General features: G+C 44.7%; 2 protein-coding genes across 8 annotated transcripts in view; one reads left to right on the top strand and one right to left on the bottom strand.

Moving 5' to 3' along the window:
• Dydc1 (DPY30 domain containing 1) overlaps positions 1-976 on the bottom strand; it is a 15,232-nt gene extending 14,256 nt beyond the window's left edge. For both annotated transcript variants that reach the window (XM_040747656.1, XM_040747654.1), the window contains exon 1: positions 848-976. The gene's annotated coding sequence lies outside the window, so the exon portion shown is untranslated. The remainder of the gene's footprint in view (positions 1-847) is intronic.
• On the top strand, positions 951-14,495 carry Dydc2 (DPY30 domain containing 2). 6 transcript variants are annotated; one of them, XM_005080991.4, is made up of 5 exons: positions 951-1,089; positions 2,075-2,154; positions 6,517-6,672; positions 7,010-7,132; positions 13,564-14,495. In XM_005080991.4, the coding sequence occupies exons 3-5, from the start codon at positions 6,526-6,528 to the stop codon at positions 13,711-13,713; spliced, it is 420 nt and encodes a 139-aa protein (XP_005081048.1). In that variant the 5' UTR covers positions 951-1,089; positions 2,075-2,154; positions 6,517-6,525; the 3' UTR covers positions 13,714-14,495. The 6 variants fall into 6 exon arrangements, with proteins under 6 accessions (XP_005081048.1, XP_040603594.1, XP_012976621.1 ...); XM_040747660.1 differs by having other exon boundaries at positions 2,075-2,148; XM_013121167.3 differs by having other exon boundaries at positions 987-1,125.
• The last annotated feature ends 4,480 nt before the right edge of the window (positions 14,496-18,975 follow it).

Below are 18,975 nucleotides of genomic sequence, written 5' to 3' on the forward strand. Positions count from 1 at the left end.
TGTCCAAGTGGAGGGTCAATTCAGTACAATACTGTGGAATCTTGTGACAATATAAGGGGATGGAAATGCTCTCTAAAACAGGGAGTGGTTCCCTAGTGACCCACAATGCAGGAGGGGAAGCGTGGTACAGAAATTACTTCAACCACCAAAGGAATGAATGTATGTAGACGTGTAGCCCTAAGAACTGACGAGCTGATCTCCTACCGAATTGCCATGGGTGTCCTAACCACATAGAGAAAAGTATTATGGCAACTGACTGGACTGTGTTCTGCAATGTGCTTCTTCAGCGGGAAATCCTCCAGAGATAAAATCACCACATGGACATCTCAGTGTCATTTGAAGTTTAGTTACAGAAAACGTGGAAGATACGCCAGCTGCCCCAGAAACATGGAACCTGGGGAAGGGACAATGGTCGTTCAGGGGAAAACTCTAATTTAGGAGTTGGCCAGGGTCTATCTAGGGCTTCTGGCAGGTGCTTAGCATTCTCTGTGGGGCTTGTATGAGGCCCCTGTGTCATCTCTCCATTTCCTGGCCATATGAGGAAATAATAACCATTGCTTCTGCCCCAAGAAATGTTACTTCCCAGTTACAAACACCAGCATGAACCCAGCTCCTAAGAAAAAAGTCCCTTCTCACAGAAACAGCTCCCTGCAGCCTGGAGTAGCTGCTATGAGCCACTGAAGGAGGTCCTCTGCCAGGACCTGGGAGAAAGGGGACTTGGGCAGCAGTTCTGGATTTGGCACCAGAGAAACGATGAACAATTGTCTTATGCTATATTTGTGCTAGAAAGTAACGAGTTTACCTGAAAATAAAATTCAATCAGGCAGCCATCAACCTTGACTCTTACCTTAGTTTTCCTATTGTGTGGATAGAGGGCGGGGAAGGGGGAGGAGGAAGAGGAGGAGGAGGAGCCGGAAGAGAGGGAGGAGGAGGAGACGGAGTCACCCAGGCCCACCGCTCCTTCCAGAGAACTAACGCTCCCTCAGCCTCCGGGGCGAGACCCACGAAACTCGCAAGGTGTACTTTTGAGAACTGCTTCTGCAGAGGCACTGGAGGATCAGTTCTAAGGAAACCGCTCCAGCCTCCTTGGTGCGTGCAACTGACGCACGTTCCTGCCACCTGCCAGTGAGTCGCGTACCGTTGCCTGGCAACGAGTGCACGCTCGTGGGTAGAGTTAGGATTCCACCCCGACTGAGGCAGTGAGGCGAAGGAAAATGGAACGGGAACGCGTGCACGAGGGGAAAGGGCGCGCTCAGGAAGGGGCCGGGAACGTGCGCCATAGGGGAAGGGACACGCGGATGGGAGAGCCAGATATGCAGAGGAAGCACCGAGGAGGCGCATTGGGACAAAGCTATGGAACCTGGCAGGCCCCAAAAGACAGAGCCTGAGGGGCAGGGACCCTTAGATAGGAGCTCTGAGGACCCACAGGTCTTTGGAAGTCAGGGGAGACCCCTTGATCACTTGGGGGACAGTCGCTAGGTGACTTGGTAATTTTCACTTTCCTTTCAGAGCCAACTCAAGCACAGGCAACTAACTCCAGGTTGCCCAAAGATACCGGCCACCCTCTACCCTGGGACCAACCTCTTCTTAAGGATCTCTGGTCCCTTATGTAATGAGCAATATTCAGTTCCCCTTTGAATCTGGATACGATGGGGCACACCTCTCATGCATCACTGGGAAGGCTTAGGCAGAAGAAGCACAAGTTCAAAGCCACCCCAGACTACCTACAGAGTTGCAGCATAGCCTATGCATAGTGAGACTCCATCTCATTTTTAAAAGGAGAGAGAGATAAATAGATACAAGAATGTTCAGAGTGCATATTGCCTCTGGAATGTTTGGCTTCATATATATGCTTTCTATACCAATTTGTCTATGTATCCCTCCTTAAGCTGAAAGAAAAATGGGAATATGGAGGCTAGGTACTAAGGACATATGTTGACAAAATCTTGTTCCATAATAGCTCAAGTTTACTAAATTCTTGCTGTGTGCCAGGCTGGGTGCTTTTCACGTGATTAGTAGCTCAATTTGTCCTTTCAGTATTATGAGGAATGTGTTTTATTTCTGTTTTCCAAAGGACACGCCAAAGACTCTGAGACATCGAGCAACTTGCTGAAGATCACACAGCTGTCAGTGGTGACATCAGGCCTGGTACAGGTGATTGTGCTGCTGTGGCTCTGCTCTGGTTCCGTGCTGCTCCTAGTGTGGCATTCAGCCTGAGGCTGTATTGCCTGCCACTCTTGAAACCTATTAGGAAATCTAGGAGCATCAACTTCACCCAGCGTGTCTGGGTGGGATAGCGTGTCTGCAGTGGCCTGATGGGCCCATCACTTACTTCCTTCTCTCTCCCTGTAAAGTACATGAGCCTCTGTTGTCTATGTCATAGACTAGCTTCCAACCTCACAATAACACAGCTTGCAATCTCCCCAGAGTTTCTCTGTACCTAGGGCATATGTGACCTTAAATAATCACATGCCAAGCCCTCTCAAGACGGATGAGCACTAGCTCTCATGGTCTGACATATTCCAGCTGGGAAGCCATAAAGAAGAAGCCCACTCACTGTAACTGCTGCTGGCAAGTGAGATTTGGTTGGCTCTCCTCAGAAAGGTAGTGTTATAATTGGATCTTAAGTGACAACCCCCGCCCCCAGCAAAAGCCACTAGCTGAAGGCTTGTTTGCCGGCCAGTCTGTAGTGTTAGATCCAAATAAAACTCCAGTTCCCCAAACTTCGAAACGCAGTCCAGATATCCAGAAATGGGCTCAACTTGGACGACGTCCTGATTTCTGATGGTTAGATAAAAGCCAGCATTCCTCAGGAAGCCGAAACTGCTTCCCTCCACATTTCCTGTACCACTGGCAGAAGGGACAAAAGGCTACCTGTGGTGTCTATTAGCATACCAAAGTGGTTGCTGGCCCCCAGGGTCCCTCAGCTCACCGTCCTGTTTCAAAGTAGCTCTTCTCCCGTCCTCCCCTCCCCTAAACTCCCTGCAGCTTGTGGCTTCCCTCCCCCAGCTACTCCTGCTTTTTTCAATATGCTCTCTCTCGTCGTCACCCCTACCATGCCATGCCCCTCCCTCCTGACCCCTGCTGGCCATGTTCAGTCTACTTTTTTCTCCGCTCCCCTCCTCCTACTCCCTCCACTCTGGACCCTTCCAGATACCTCTGGCAATTCTCTCTCTCAAATCTACAATAAAAACCTTCTCCTTAACCGTACCATGGAGGTCATGTGGCCAGTTTATACTTGGAGCACTCACTGTTGGAGACTGACGGACTCCTTAGTGGGTAGGGCCTACAAGAGGAAGGTGCATCATGGGAAGTGTGCCCTTGAAGGGAACTATGCTACTCTGACCCCTCCCTTCCACTGTCCTTACTTTCATGAGGTGAACAGCCTTTTCAACTGTGTTGCTCCCTACCCTGAGGTTCTCTCTGCCTTTCCAGAGGCCAAAAACCATTGAAGCCAAGTGACTATGTATGACCCAAGATATCGGAAGCCATGGGTAGAAGGAAACCCAGCCTCCTTCACATGACTATCTCCGCATTTTGTTATGGCAACAGAGAGTTTCCTAATACAGAAATTGGCACCAAGGAATCAGGCTCCTTGATTTGATTACTTGATATTGTGCTTCAGAAGTCTTTGGAATTTGTGTAAGGAATTTTGAAAAAAATTGGGAAGCAGAACTACAGTGCTGTAAGCAGAACTTGATGGGCAGTTCTGGCAAGGGCTCAGAAGACCAGAGTACCAATAAGTACACAAACTAATGATATGACAACTTGAGGGTATGATTAAGAGGTGGGTTTACGGTAGATGGGAGGGAGAGACTAGCTGAGGCATCTGGAGAGTCCGGAGCAGACAGAGAAAGAAGTAATCTGAACATAGCCAGTGGACTGGACGTGGCCATGAGAGAATCGGGAGCAGAGCAGAGAGATCGAGGGAAAGAGGTGGAGTGGGGGAGAGACAGAGAGAACGCATAGTGAAATAGCAGGGTTATAAGAATGAGTACTTGGGCCGGGTGGTGGTGGCGCACGCCTTTAATCCCAGCACTCGGGAGACAGAGGCAGGCGGATCTCTGTGAGTTCGAGACCAGCCTGGTCTACAAGAGCTAGTTCCAGGACAGCCTCCAAAGCCACAGAGAAACCCTGTCTCAAAATACAAAAAAAGAAGAAGGAGAAGGAGAAGAAGAAGAAGAAGAAAAGGAAACTTGGGGGAGGGAAGCCTGTGAACTGGGGAGTGGGGGAGTTTGGTACAGGAGAGGTGGGAAGGGCTAGGATGCCAGCTAGAATGGATTTTGAAATTTATAACAGATCCTGAGGAAGCCTGGAGGCCAGCAGGCTCTTTGGTACGCTAATAGACAGTGCCATTTTTCCCTTCTGCCTTCTAGAATTTGGGAAAATGAAGTTTCCTTTGAACCTGACAATAAGAGAAGCATAAGGACAGATGTGGAGCATAAGGACAGATGTGGCCAGCAGAGAGGTCTATGTGGACTGCTGCTGCCAGCCAGGCATAGGAAAGAGTCTGCCCAGCACTTACAGCTCATGTAAGACTACTATGCTAGCAGACATGGAGTGACAGCATTTAATGTTTGCCCTTCTGGGCTTTGGTCTTGCTGTAGTCTTACTCCTTCTTTTCCTATTTTACCCTTTGAGAGGAGAAATATTTTCCTGTGCATCTGCTTCTACCTCTTCCCCTTTCCCCTCTTCCCCCTTCCTTCCTCCTCCTCCTCCTCCTCCTCTTGCTCTTTTTGTAGTATTGAGAATTAAACCTAGGGCCTTGTGTATGCTGGACGAGAACTCTACCACTGAATTATACCCCTAACCCTCTAAGTATGTTTCATTTTGAAACGGGGTCTTGCTAAGATGCCAAGGGACTTGAACTTGGTCTACCACCCAGAAGGCCTTGAACTTTTGATCCTCTTGCCCTAGACTCCAAAGTAAATAGAATTTTAGGTCTTCACCATCTTCAGGCTTGACCTTCATTGTTCCTTAGAAATATGTATTAATAACTTGCTCTTTTGATACTTTTTTGAGGTAGTGTTTCATTATGTTTCTCAACCTGGCTTCAAATTGTTTTTAATAACCTATCATTTATTTATTCGTTGACCATTTCACACATCTAATCAATGCATTTTGATCATATCCAGCCCAAATCCCTCTTCCCACACACCTCCAATATAGTCCTTTCCTATCTTCTCTCCTCTCAGTTTTACTAATAACCTACTGAGTCTAATCATCGCTGCCTGTTGGAATGGTGGCTGGTTTACTAATTTGATGGTATATAGGTAGCTATAACTGCAGTGAGTTCATGCCTTGTCATATAATGAATATAGCATTTCACAGCACTCATTCCCACCGTCTAGCTCTTACCTGCTTTCCATACCTCTTCTATGATATTACTTGAGCCTTGGGGTGGGGATTGATGCAGATGTCCCATTTAGGGTTGAACACTCAAGAGACTCTATTCTCAGCCGTTTGGACCAGTTATGAGCTGTATTAACCACTGTCCACTGCAGGGAGAAGTTTCTCTGCTGCCTCTAATTCTTGATATTCGTGCCTCAGCCTCATGAGGGCCAACGTTACGGGCATGCGCCACCTTGGCCCACTTCTTTTGATTTCTACAAAGGTTCTTCTCTTAGAGTTGTCCCTGAGTCCTACAGGAGACTTGGGACTTTGACTTATGAGTTGTTCTGGGACTATTAAAGACTTCAGTGCCAGGTCCAGTTGTACAAGCCTGTAGTTCCATCACTCAGAGTATGGAAGCAAGAGGATAGCAAGTTTAAGGCCAGCTTAGGCCACACTACAGGAACCGGCCGCAAAAGACAAAAGATAAAACCCAAATCAACAACTAAAGACTTCCGTGACTCTTGAAGACATACCAAATATATTTTTCATGGTGAGGTAAGTACTCAGCTTTGGGAACCAGGGACAGAGTGTTGTGATTCAGATCTTAAATACTCCCTCCCAAAAAAGTCATGTGCTAAAGGCTTTTTTTGTGGAGCTGTGGCAATATTGGGAAATGGCAGAGTCTGTAACAGGTAGAGCCTACTGGAAGGAAGTTAGGTCAATGGGATCACACCCTTGGAAAGGAGTCTCTCTCTCTCTCTCTCTCTCTCTCTCTGTCTCTCTCTCTCTCTCTCTCACACACACACACACACACACACACACACACACACACACACACACATGGAATAAGAATATGTGTCCTTCCCTTTCTCTTTTCCTTCTTCCTTCCTTTCCTCCCCTTCCTGAAGTGACTTACTCTTACCCACCATGTTCCCTCTCTTACAGTGTTTGGCCTCATTATAGGCCCAGAGTGATTGGACCAAATGGCCATACAGCCAAAATAGCCCTTCCTCCTTTAGTTGATGGTCTCAAGTATTATGTTATTATACTGGAAAACTACCGTAATTGTGATTCTGAAATACTTCATATTTGTCCCAGAACAAATGTAACTTGTTTGAATGGATTCATTTTAAAAGGTATATAGCATTTGTAAAATAAAGCATCTGATTTGGTGTTTCCCAGGTCCCCAGCATGGAAACTGCCTACCTGAAGAAGTGCTTTGGAAACAGCCTGACCCAGGCATTGGCAGAGGTGGCAAGAGTGCGACCCAGTGACCCAATAGAGCACTTGGCTCACCTGCTTTACCATTACAGGGATGTGAATAACGCTAAAGAGAAGGTGTGCTTGTGTACGGGGCCTGCCTAGGGAGGCTTTGGTTTGCTCAGAACATCTTGAAATCCAAGGCGGAGTCCTGAGCTGACCTGGAGAGTTTCTTGGCTCATCCGCCTTGTGAGGGTTGCTTAGTCTCAGCTACCTCTGATGTAGGAGGACTCTGAGGGGTACGGAGGGAGTCTAGCTCAGAGGGTTTTAGAGCTGGATTTGGAGCTACTGCCTAGCTCACCCTTATAACAGGAAGAAGTTCAGTGGGCCTGGCAGGGGCAGGTCTATCTCAGGTGGGTGGGGGGGGGTCCTGTCAAAGAGATGTAACGTGACTGTCTCTATCATATTATCATAGAAAAGGCAAGAGGAGCTGCAGCTAAAGGAAGAGTATGACAGACACCTCAAGGAAGCGAAAATGACCCAAATCCTGAAACAAGAGGAAAATCAAATTCAGCAGAAGTGTGAGAAGTGTCACCAGGTAGGAAGGGAGAATGGAAAATTTAGCTCAGCTGCTCTCAGGCAGGGCTCCCAGGAAACCCTGAAGGCACCTAGCACTGTACAAAGCACACTGAGGCCACCCTTGGACTGCTTCTCCCTCACAGCTGCGCTGTAGGCATTACATCTTGTCCATAAAACACTTGGCAATAGAAAAATGAAGTATCAAATGGCAAATTTATTTTAGATTTCAGAAAGTCATTAGTATGACTGGCCTTAAAATTTTCAGGTTTTAAATATTTTTTTAATATTTCATTTTCTTTCGAATTCCTTGGAGTCCTTCAAAAACATTATTCCATGTTTTTCAGAAACAAATACAATTCTCAATGCATATATCAGATATAGTATTCTACTTATCATTTTATCTTTAGATTATAATTATTTCTGTGTCAAGCATCAGGCCTACCTTCTATGATGTAATGCAAACATCAGTTATCAACTCCAAGCAGTTCAAAGCAATTCTGTCTATCTTGGTTTGGCAAGCAGAACATCAGTCTCCCACAGTCTACAACTCCTAAAAATTTTACACGTACCTAATTAGAGAACTCTCTCAGCTGTAATGTCAGGATTGACACCAGAAGTCTTCTTAATCATCAATATGTCCTTAATATCCTTAGTGAGATCCAGCTTTGCTGCCCCAAAGCCAACTTGAAAAACACTGTGCTTGTTTGCATTTGATGGTAAGATATTCAGCAATAACACACTCTTATAATCAGTAGGCTTATTTGTAAGGCTAAATGTCTTGTCAATAAATTGAAAGGAAGACACACCAGATTTAGAAGCTTGGGCTACATGGTAAGTTCATGGCTAGCCTGGACAAATAAAAATCCTAAATTGCTGAGACCATATCACTTAGTTTTAGAGATTCAGCTAGTATGTGTAAGTGCTAGGTTCAGTCTGCTAGAATGGATTGACACAGAGGCAGAGAGAGATTCTCTACATAGCCCAGGAACTTACTGTGATCTTCTTGCCTCAGCCTCCCAAGTACTAAGAAATACAATCACAAACTACCATACCCATTAGGACACTAGTTTGATAGTACCTTTTGATAATCCCATGAGGTCAATCTATGCACTCCAAGGTAGCCGTGAATACAGGCAAATACATTGCAATATATTTTTGTGTAACCCTATTGTATAAGTATGAAACGTGAACCTTGTAGTTGGCCATGTTTTGCAATATTACAGGCTGGGCATCCATGAAGTGGAACTGGCCCTCAGGGTTCATTTTTTGAACAACTGAGATGGAAAAGGTGAGGCACATTAAATAAAGTCCTCATCACTTGTTGTTCATGTTAATCATTTCCCAACACTATTTGTGAACAGAAAGAAATATGGAAGGTAAGGCACGACTCCCCACACCACTGTGTTTTATGCTGCTTACTGTGGAAAGCTTTGCTGACACTAACAGTGTAGATTGGCCCCCTGTGTTTCACTCACGTTTTTGCACTCTATGGCTAGGGTTAGATAGACCAAAAGTGTGCCTGCCATTCTTTTCCCACGCATGAGAGGAGACACTTGTGAGGGAAGATGGGAAAGGAGAGCTGGCGATGCCCGACTGTGCGAACGCTTTATTTGGAAAGTGTCTATAGCCAGTTGTAGTCACAGACATTGTTCCCCTTTGTTAGAAGGAATGAAGGCAACCTGAGACCAAACCAAGCTGAATCGATCACTTATCTGGCCTCTTGACTCACATCAGTTAGTGTCCAAATCAAATTTGAAAAGATTAGGCAAAGAGGTAGGAAGGCAGCAAATAAGACAACTTGCAAGTTCTGGCTCCCGGATGACTTTGTGTGGATTTCAGATACTTCTGTGTCACTAGTAGAGGGTAACTTGGCTTCAGACAGGCCTGGGATACGTTTGGTACTATTTCAGCTGACCTACGTTTTACTGGCTGCTTTACACGCACTTTCTTGCAAGATTTGTTCTTCATATCTTTGTTTTGCTTTTTGCTTGGTTTAGATTGTTTGGTTTGGGTTTTGGGGAATGTTTGTGTTTGTTTGCTTTGTTTTTGAAAATTTTTAAAAAGATTTATTCATTTATTTATAATATACAGTGTTCTGCCTGCATGTGTGCCTACGGGCCAGTAGAGGACACAGATCTCATTACAGATGGTTGTGAGCCATGTGGTTGCTGGGAATTGAACTCAGGACTCTGGAAGAGCAGCCAGTGCTCTAACTCCTAGGCCATTTCTCCAGCCCCTGCTTTTGGAATTTTTGAGGCAGGATCCTGTTGTTTAGCACTGGCTGGTCTGGAACTCTCAAGGTTGCCCGGGATGGCCATAAGCTCATAACAGTCTCCAGCCTTGGCCTTCCCAGTGTTGGGATGACAGGCATGCGACGCCATGTCCAACTATCTCTCTCAAAACTCTCTGTGTGTCGATCTGAGTATTGGAGTTCCCCTGATAGGATGCTGCTAGTAGAAGTAAAAAAAAAAGTGTCCAAAGAGGAGCAAAAGTGGGTGCCAAATGGGATAGGAATCACATCCAAATGGGAATCAAGGAGAACATCACTGGGGTGGTAGCTCATGAGTTCAGGCTAGGAGCGAGTTTACAAACATGGTCTTCAGTTGGTTTCCATTTATTAAGCAGAGGGACTCTAAGAAGGCACTCCCTAAGACACGAAGCGTCCCTAATATTTATAAGGATATGTACCACATAAATGTCTTGGTAAACATTCTCTTAGATTCAACACAAGTTAGAAAGGTCTCAGAGATGATGTGGGCAGATGCTTCGCAGGCCTCTCTGCTACAACCTTACAGGGTCCACACTGCAGAATGGACTTCTGGAACTTTCATGCAGTCGCCCATCAAGCTTCAGTTCCAAGAGTTCTTACCTCAGCCAGAGACTGCAGTCACATGGACGTTAGACTCTTAGACATTACCCCATACATCCATCACAGGGACTTTGGTTTCTTTGGGTTTTGCAGGTGTTATATTTGAGTGCCCTCTTGTGTTCATATGTGTGTGGGATAGGTTTGTGTGTGGTATGTGTTTGCACATGTACATGTGTACACATTAGTGTGGAAATCTGAAGCTGATATCAGTCTTCCTCAATTGCTCTCCACCTTATTCATCAAGGCAGGGATGCTCGGGTGAACCCAGAGTTTGCTGATATGGCTAGTGTAACCAGTTAGCTTGCTGATATCTAGTGTAACCAGTTAGCTTCCTGATGTGGCTAGTGTAACTGGTTAGCTTGTTGATATGGCCAGTGTAACTGGTTAGCTTGCTGATATGGCCAGTGTAACTGGTTAGCTTGCTGATATGGCCAGTGTAACCGGTTAGCTTGCTGATATGGCCAGTGTAACCGGTTAGCTTGTTGATATGGCCAGTGTAACTGGTTAGCTTGCTGATATGGCCAGTGTAACTGGTTAGCTTGCTGATATGGCCAGTGTAACTGGTTAGCTTGTTGATATGGCCAGTGTAACTGGTTAGCTTGCTGATATGGCCAGTGTAACTGGTTAGCTTGTTGATATGGCCAGTGTAACTGGTTAGCTTGCTGATATGGCTAGTGTAACTGGTTAGCTTGTTGATATGGCTAGTGTAACTGGTTAGCTTGCTGATATGGCTAGTGTAACTGGTTAGCTTGTTGATATGGCCAGTGTAACTGGTTAGCTTGCTGATATGGCTAGTGTAACTGGTTAGCTTGCTGATATGGCCAGTGTAACTGGTTAGCTTGCTGATATGGCCAGTGTAACTGGTTAGCTTGTTGATATGGCCAGTGTAACTGGTTAGCTTGCTGATATGGCCAGTGTAACTGGTTAGCTTGTTGATATGGCCAGTGTAACTGGTTAGCTTGCTGATATGGCTAGTGTAACTGGTTAGCTTGTTGATATGGCTAGTGTAACTGGTTAGCTTGCTGATATGGCTAGTGTAACTGGTTAGCTTGTTGATATGGCCAGTGTAACTGGTTAGCTTGCTGATATGGCTAGTGTAACTGGTTAGCTTGCTGATATGGCTAGTGTAACTGGTTAGCTTGTTGATATGGCTAGTGTAACTGGTTAGCTTGCTGATATGGCTAGTGTAACTGGTTAGCTTGTTGATATGGCCAGTGTAACTGGTTAGCTTCCTGATATGGCTAGTGTAACTGGTTAGCTTGTTGATATGGCCAGTGTAACTGGTTAGCTTCCTGATATGGCTAGTGTAACTGGTTAGCTTCCTGATATGGCTAGTGTAACTGGTTAGCTTGCTGATATGGCTAGTGTAACCGGTTAGCTTGCTGATATGGCTAGTGTAACTGGTTAGCTTGCTGATATGGCTAGTGTAACCGGTTAGCTTGCTGATATGGCCAGTGTAACTGGTTAGCTTGCTGATATGGCCAGTGTAACCGGTTAGCTTGCTGATATGGCCAGTGTAACCGGTTAGCTTGCTGATATGGCCAGTGTAACTGGTTAGCTTGTTGATATGGCCAGTGTAACCGGTTAGCTTGCTGATATGGCTAGTGTAACTGGTTAGCTTCCTGATGTGGCCAGTGTAACTGGTTAGCTTGCTGATATGGCTAGTGTAACTGGTTAGCTTGCTGATATGGCCAGTGTAACTGGTTAGCTTGCTGATATGGCCAGTGTAACTGGTTAGCTTGCTGATATGGCCAGTGTAACTGGTTAGCTTGCTGATATGGCCAGTGTAACTGGTTAGCTTCCTGATATGGCCAGTGTAACTGGTTAGCTTGCTCGTGGCACTGGTGCTTTGCCCACCAAACCCCTCTTCCACCTTCTCATCACTTTTCTCTAGGCCTGCCATGCCCAGAGACAGTGTTCTACAGTGTTCCACCCCTTCCTTCTGATCTTGTGTCCTTTCTAACCCCTCTGCTGCCTTGGGGGAGGTGATATAGGTGTCCCTTTTAGGTTTGAGCATTAAATAATCAACTTACTTACTCTCAGCAGCATTTTTCTCAGCTTCAGGTTGGCTCATTTCTATAGATCTGCTGTCACATTTAAGCCTTTCCTCTGTCGTAGCCAGAATCCTACTTAGGAATCCCCATGCTCTTTGTCTTTTTTTAGTGGCTATGTGTGTATGCATACATGTGGCATCCATCTTGCCTTTCATTTTGTTTTTTTAGGGTTTATTTATATTTACTTTATGTGTAAAAATGTTCATATACACATGTGTGAGTGTACCATTCCTCCCCGTTTTAGTAGCCATGACAGGCTAACATGTGCTTGGGAGACCTTGCCACTTCTGTCCTGGTCACTAGGAGGTCAGATACCCTCCTCATGGCAAGGAGCCAATCAAAAGTTAGCTGGTGGGGCTGCAAGTGCATAGCAACCGCCCTGGGAGGACGCCCAGTTGACCAATCAACACAGGGCAGGTCGTCCAAACTTGGAAGTACACCAATCCTGAGACTGTTTCATACCCTAGACACTCCCCTTACGCTGCCCTTTAAGAACCCTGCCTCGAGGTTGCTTGGGGTCTTTCTCCAGTCATTCGCCATGGTGGCAGGGTGAAGGACCCGAGCTAATGGCTTTAGCTTGTTAAATAACTTTAATAAAAGGCTCTTTGCTTTTGCATTGGAATGGGCCTCTTGGTGATTTGGGGGCTCAGAATTTGGGCACAACACCATGTGCATATAGGACACATGGAAGCCAGAGGAGGGTGTTGGATCCCCTGAAATTAGAGTTACAGATAGCTGTGAGCATCTATGTAGGTGCTGGGAACAGAACCTAGGTCCCCTGCAAGAACATCAAGTTCTCTTAACTACTAAGTCATCTTTCTAGACCCCACTTTGTCTTTTGAAGCAGGGCCTCTCACTGCCCTAAAGCTTAATTATTAGGCTAAGCTGACTGGCCAGTGAGCCCCAGGGATCTGCCTGTGTTGGCTTCCCCAGCACTGGGAATACAAGCACAGGCCACCATGCCTTTTTTGTTTTGTTTTTTGTTGTTGTTTTCATTTTGGGGGATCAAACAGATCCTCCCGCTTGCAATCCCTCTATTGGTTGAGTCATCCCCCAACCATCTATGATTTTTTTAGTGCAGATATACTTTTTAATCTCTTGAGTGTCTGTTTCCATCTTCTCGACTATCTACCTTAATTTTTACTTCTTATGTCCCTGTTTCCCCTTAGAGTTTTGAAAATATTTAATGAATCTTTTTAAGTCCCTGTCTGCTACTGCCATCAAGAGTGACATTCTGAAGTTAACGGCTCAGGTTTTCCTCCTTCATCTGTCTGGTAACTTCTATGTGTGTACTGAAGATTGCGGTTGATGTTTTGTGCACCGTATGAGGTTTTATCCCTGCAGGCTGCATAGTTCCTGGTGCAACACTTTGATCCCAGCAGGTTTGACCTCACGTGCCTTTGCAGTAGATTGATTTCAGCTTTGTTCTTTGTTGGTTTCCGGCATAAAAACAGCAGTTTGTGTGCTCCTGCTATCCCCATGTTTCATCTCCAGAAACACCTTCTCTCCTTTGTGTTTTCTCTTTAGGAACTGCTCCCCAAAGCTCTTTCCTCAAACAAGACCCCAGCCCTACAGGAAGACGCAGCACCTCTTGAGAAGGAGACTAAGAGACCCGAATCTCAGCCAGGTGTCTCCAGTGTGACTGCAGAGATGCCACAACAGGTTTTCGCCTCTTAAGAAAATGGCCTGCAAGGGGAGCTCTCACCTCAGCTGAGATTGAAGAGACTGAGGAGGAAGCGGCAGGTGTCTACAGATGCTCCGGCCTACCAACCATGAATGCCTTTAATCATGTGAAGTTTTAACTATTGGATAAAAATGAACTCAGAACAAGAATCAAATACAATAAGTCATCAAGCTGATCAGACTTTTCCTCCTATATTATATGATGAAAACACCCTCCCCCAGACTCTTCTTAACTTCAGCTGTGCCTTGCAGGCTCTGGGAATCCTTACAGGTGTCATAGAGGCTGCCCACAGCACTAATAACAGATGTTTCTCTTCACTGTATGTCACCAGTATAAAAATGTTTCCTTTTTTATTGTGATAAAGCACGTGGCATAAAATTTATAGTTCAGTGACCTTAATGCAGTCATATTGTACAACTATCCCTACCAACCAGCTTCCAAACTCTTTACACCTTGGAGGTCTGAAGCTCTGTCCCGTTAAATACTAACTCTATTTTCCCCTCTGCCAAGCCCTAGAGACCATCATTCTACTTTGTCTGGGTTGTTTTGACTATTCCAGGAACCTCATATAACTGAAATCGTATAGCAGTGTGGGGAGGGCACTGTAGTTATCCTTAGTGTTCTAGGGGCTAGGATTTAGTGCTGTTGCTTGGCATACTATGTCCTAAAGGTTCACTCACCCTCTAACATGGATCACAATTTCCTTCCTTCTTAAAGCTGATCCATATTCTACCTTAATATGGAATGCAAAGACTGTAAACATTTCTGCGTTCAATCATGCAGTGTGATGTCTTGTTAATTTGGGAAATATTTAAGAAGGAAACTGAAGGGGATTCATTTGCTGATCAGAGAAGAGACTGGGAATATGGGTCATCCAAGATGGTTGCTAGGTTTTTTGTTTGGGTTCCATGGGTGGGTGGAGGTAATTTTTTCTTCAGTATAGGGCAGAAGAGAAGTGTGGCATGTATGTAGTACCTATGAAAGGGACAGGCATGGAAACACTACAAAAGAGAGCATCCCTGAGATACTGTTCCCTACCCCAACCCCAAGAAAAGCCAAAGACCCCAGGCCAGCCTTGGCTTCTCTGTAGGATGCTAAATCAGGAAGAAGGATTGCTATCCATCTGAAGGGGCCTCAGAACTCACTCACACTCTCTCTCTCTCTCTCTCTCTCTCTCTCTCTCTCTCTCTCTCTCTCTCTCTTCCCACCTTCCCCTCTTCTCCTCTCCTCTCCCCTCCCCCTCTTCCTCTACCTCTCTAAATTTATCTATATATAATATAAATATATTTGTGTGTTTAGTGTGTGTACTTTTGTGTATGTGTATGGATACATGTGACATGGCACACATGTGGGGTCAGAGGACAACTTTGAAGGGTCAGCTCTCTCCTTCTACCATGTGAGTTCTGTGGATGGAACTTGGGTCCTCAGTTTGTCTTGGGAAGCACCTTTTCCCTACTAGGCCATCTCATGGGTCAAATCTTACATATGTTAAAGCCTATATGAAAATGTCTGCTAAACATAACTTGGGATTGTATACTGGAATTTTGATCAAAGTGTAGCTTATTTTTGCAAATAATTGCAAATCCTATATATGTTCTATTTCAAAGTAATAATTTCCATCCACCACTGTTTTATATGGTCCCTACCCTTGCAAATGATAATGTACTGTGAGGTTATCCTAGAAAAACATTAGATTTTTGCATTTTAGTTTTACCATTAATTCGAATTGAAGTAAAAGAAAACAAAATAGTACTTCTTGGTGATAGTGCAAAGCCAACTATAACTTAGAATGCTGTTATGAATATTCCTCAGAGATTTCCAAGCTTTGTCCTCTGTGCTTGATAGTCTTACGTCAACTTGACACAAGCTAGAGTTATCTGAAAGGAGGGAACCTCAGTTGAGAAAATGCCTCCTTAACATCCAGCTGTAGGGTATTTTCTTAATTAGTGACTGATGGAGAGGGTCCAGCCCATTGTGGGTGGTGCCATCCCTGGACTTGTGGTCCTGGGTTTATAAGAAGGCAGATTGAGCTAGCCATGAGGAACAGCCAATAAGCAGCTCCCCTCCACGGCCTCTGCATCAGCTCCTGCCTCCAGTGCCCGCACTGCTGGAGTTCCTGTCCTGACTTCCTTCAGTGATATAGACCTATAAGCCAGGTAAACCCTTTTCTCTCTGGCTTGCTTTGGTCATGGTGTTTCATCACAACAATAGAAACCCTAACTAAGATACTTTCCATTAGACAGCAGGCTCCCTGTGGAACTAGCATTCATTGTCTAAAGTGTATCCAAACTCTAGAACTAAGACCAGGGACACCCCAGGCCATGCAAGATTTAGAACAGGCCTTCCATCTTAATATAGAATACTAGGCATATTTACTTTCACCAAGTAACAAAAATGACCACCTGGCTGCTTAGAACTATACCCACTGGAGTTTATTAGGCCATAAGACAAGTAGCTTATGAAGTCTTAAGGTAGAACCATAGTGTTGTCCTTGTTCGGGAAGTCCTGTGTATATGTCAATAAAGCACTGTTGGCCAATAGGGAAGAAAGATAAGTGGGACTAGGAGTCCAGGAGGACTCTGGGTAGGAGAAACACAGGGAGTCAAGATGTAACAGCCATAGGGATAAGAAGCCCGGAAACTTCTCCGGTAAGAGAAAATACTTAGATTAGCAATTATGGGATAAATACTTAAGTCAGAGCTAGCCAGTAAGAAACAAGCAAGGCCAACAGGTTCATAATTAATACAGCGTCTTGTGTGTTATTTGGGGGACTACAACACAGCAGAGCCCAGGCGACTGGGGGGGGGGGACCAAGCGGCTAGCAAGGAAAAGGCATATCCCTTATCAGAGCCTTGAGGTTCCCCTTTTCACACCTACAGTAATCTCTCTTGCTGGCAGCTTCTGGAGTCTGTCTGTCACTCCCTGTGCTGAGTCCTTTTTAGAGCATGCTGTTTGCTCCTTAGTGCTTTCTTAGTGTTGTGGAATCAAACCCAGGACTTCATGCTTACTAAGCAAGCACTCTACCAACTGAGCTACATCCCTAGACCAGGAATTTCACTTGTTTAATGAACTCAAAGTCAGTTGATTTTAGCTCGGTATATGGCCATGATATCCCATGCTCTTCACCAGCTCTACACACACACACACACACACACACACACACTAAACACAGACATACATCAGGAAGTAGGAATCCCAAGGCCATCTCAGAGTCCTGCACTAAATAAGCTTTTCAGAAAGCAAAGGGCTGTGAGTCGCTGTGTAAAATAGTACACGGGGAATTCAGTGACCAGAGTCAATGGGGCTCGTGAACTGGAGGACATCACTGAGCAATGATGATCAAAGAACCAGGTGTTGAAGCTAAAAGTATCACCTTTACATTCTCACGTTAAAGTTTAGAAACCATAATAAAACCTCTTCATTTTGTAAAGTTGCCAAAGGTCGGTCGCCTAGCACATGGGATCCATCCTTAGGATAAAGTCTGAGTTACTTCAAATGGCATGCAGAGATCTTTTTAAATTTTTTATTAGAAGCATGCTAATTATCATAAGAATGGGTTTCACTATGACATTTTAATAATATGTTTTGACTGTATTCACCTCCTATCACCCCATTTTGTCTTCCAATTCCAGCTGATTCCTTTCTTCTTTCCAACTAGTCCCCTTCTACATTCTATAACATTTATTCCATGGAGGGTGTTGGTGTAAGGAGGGAGTTACGTGTATTTTGACAGTTTTTCTGTATAGCTCAGGCTGGCCTGAAGTCACTTGTGGCTTCGGCTGGTCTCGCACTGTCTTCCTGCCTCAGGTTCCTAAGTGCTCCACAACTGGCTTAGCTTACATTAATGGTGAAATGCAACTAGCTTTCCCACTAACGTCAGGAACAAGGTAAGGATGTCCCTTCTCACTGGACTCCTTTTCAATATCATTGCTGAAATCATAGTTAATACAATAAATAAAGTATATAAGATGCACATTTGTAATGCCCGTGTTTGGGAAGCCGAGGGAGAAGGATCATGAATTTGAGTCCAGACTGAGTTAGATAGTGAGTTCCAGTCCAGCCTGAGTTACATAGACTCTGTCTAAGAATTCACTTGTGTAACTGGTTAGCTTATGGTGCTTATATGAGAGACATGTTTCAAATAAACAACAAAAGTACACCAATGCACTTTTTGGGGGAAAGAAGGAGTCAAATTGTCTTTCTTCAAGATGCCCCGACTATTAGTGTAGAAACTAAGAGCAAAGAACAAAAGGTTCTTGAAAATACCTAGGCAGTGGCCTTTAATCCCAGCACTTTGGAGGCAGAGGCAGACAGATCTCTGTGAGTTAAAGGCCACCCTGGTCTACAAAATAAATACCAGGACAGGCTCCAAAGCTACACAAAAGCCAAAAACAAACAAACAAACAAACAAACAAAAAAAGCAAAAACACCTCTTAAAACTGATTAGCCATTTTCAAACAGTTACAGGATGCAGTGTCAATACTGAGGCTAACCATATCTCCAAGTTTCAACAGTTTTCATAAAAATTAAAACATAATATTTAGGGCACAAGTCAAGCACACACACACACACACACACACACACAACAATCTTTATGAAGAAAACTACAGGGCTCCAATAAATGCAGTCAAAGCACTAAATGCAGAAACATTCTGTTTCATGGCTAGGAAGACTGAATGCTGTGAGGTTACCAGTTACTATCAATTTTATAGATTCAGTGCAATTAAACAAAAATAGCAGCAAACAAGTGTGCATCAGTAAAGTGGTTCTGAGGTACCTATGGAGAAGCAAAAGCTTACAGAATCCCAAAGAACAGTGTGGGAAACGGGTCCTGTCCAATGTTGAGTCTTACAATAAAGTTACTGCAGTTAAGATGCTAGACGCTTGGTGAAAGCATAGAAAAGTAAGTCACTGTAGCATAATATAGGGCCCAGGAAAAACCCACATAAGCATGATCAGTTGACCATTGACAAAGGAGCAAAGGTCAGCCTTGAATTTGAGATCCTCCTGCCTCATCCGAATAACTTGGATTACAGGCCTGCACCATCAGGCTGGAGTTAAAATAGTTTTCTTTGTGGTGCTGGGTATGGAACTCATGGCCTTGCCCATGCTAGGCAAGTGCTCTGCCAACAGAGCTAGATCCTCAGCTATCCAAATAAAGATTTAACATGAAAGTACATGGATACACCAAAAGAGGGACTTAGAAAGACGGTTCAGTAGTTAAGAGCACCTTTTCTTACAGAAGGACCCAGGTT

The sequence above is a fragment of the Mesocricetus auratus genome, unplaced genomic scaffold (assembly GCF_017639785.1).
Source record: "Mesocricetus auratus isolate SY011 unplaced genomic scaffold, BCM_Maur_2.0 Super-Scaffold_100006, whole genome shotgun sequence".
Taxonomy (NCBI): domain Eukaryota; kingdom Metazoa; phylum Chordata; class Mammalia; order Rodentia; family Cricetidae; genus Mesocricetus; species Mesocricetus auratus.

Bases quoted from the DNA above. Each gene is read 5' to 3' on its own strand.
- Dydc2 (XM_005080991.4), top strand. From the start codon at position 6,526: ATGGAAACTGCCTACCTGAAGAAGTGCTTTGGAAACAGCCTGACCCAG. The intron at 6,673-7,009 runs GTGTGCTTGTGT...ATATTATCATAG, and splicing joins TGAATAACGCTAAAGAGAAG to AAAAGGCAAGAGGAGCTGCA. The intron at 7,133-13,563 runs GTAGGAAGGGAG...TTTTCTCTTTAG, and splicing joins AGTGTGAGAAGTGTCACCAG to GAACTGCTCCCCAAAGCTCT.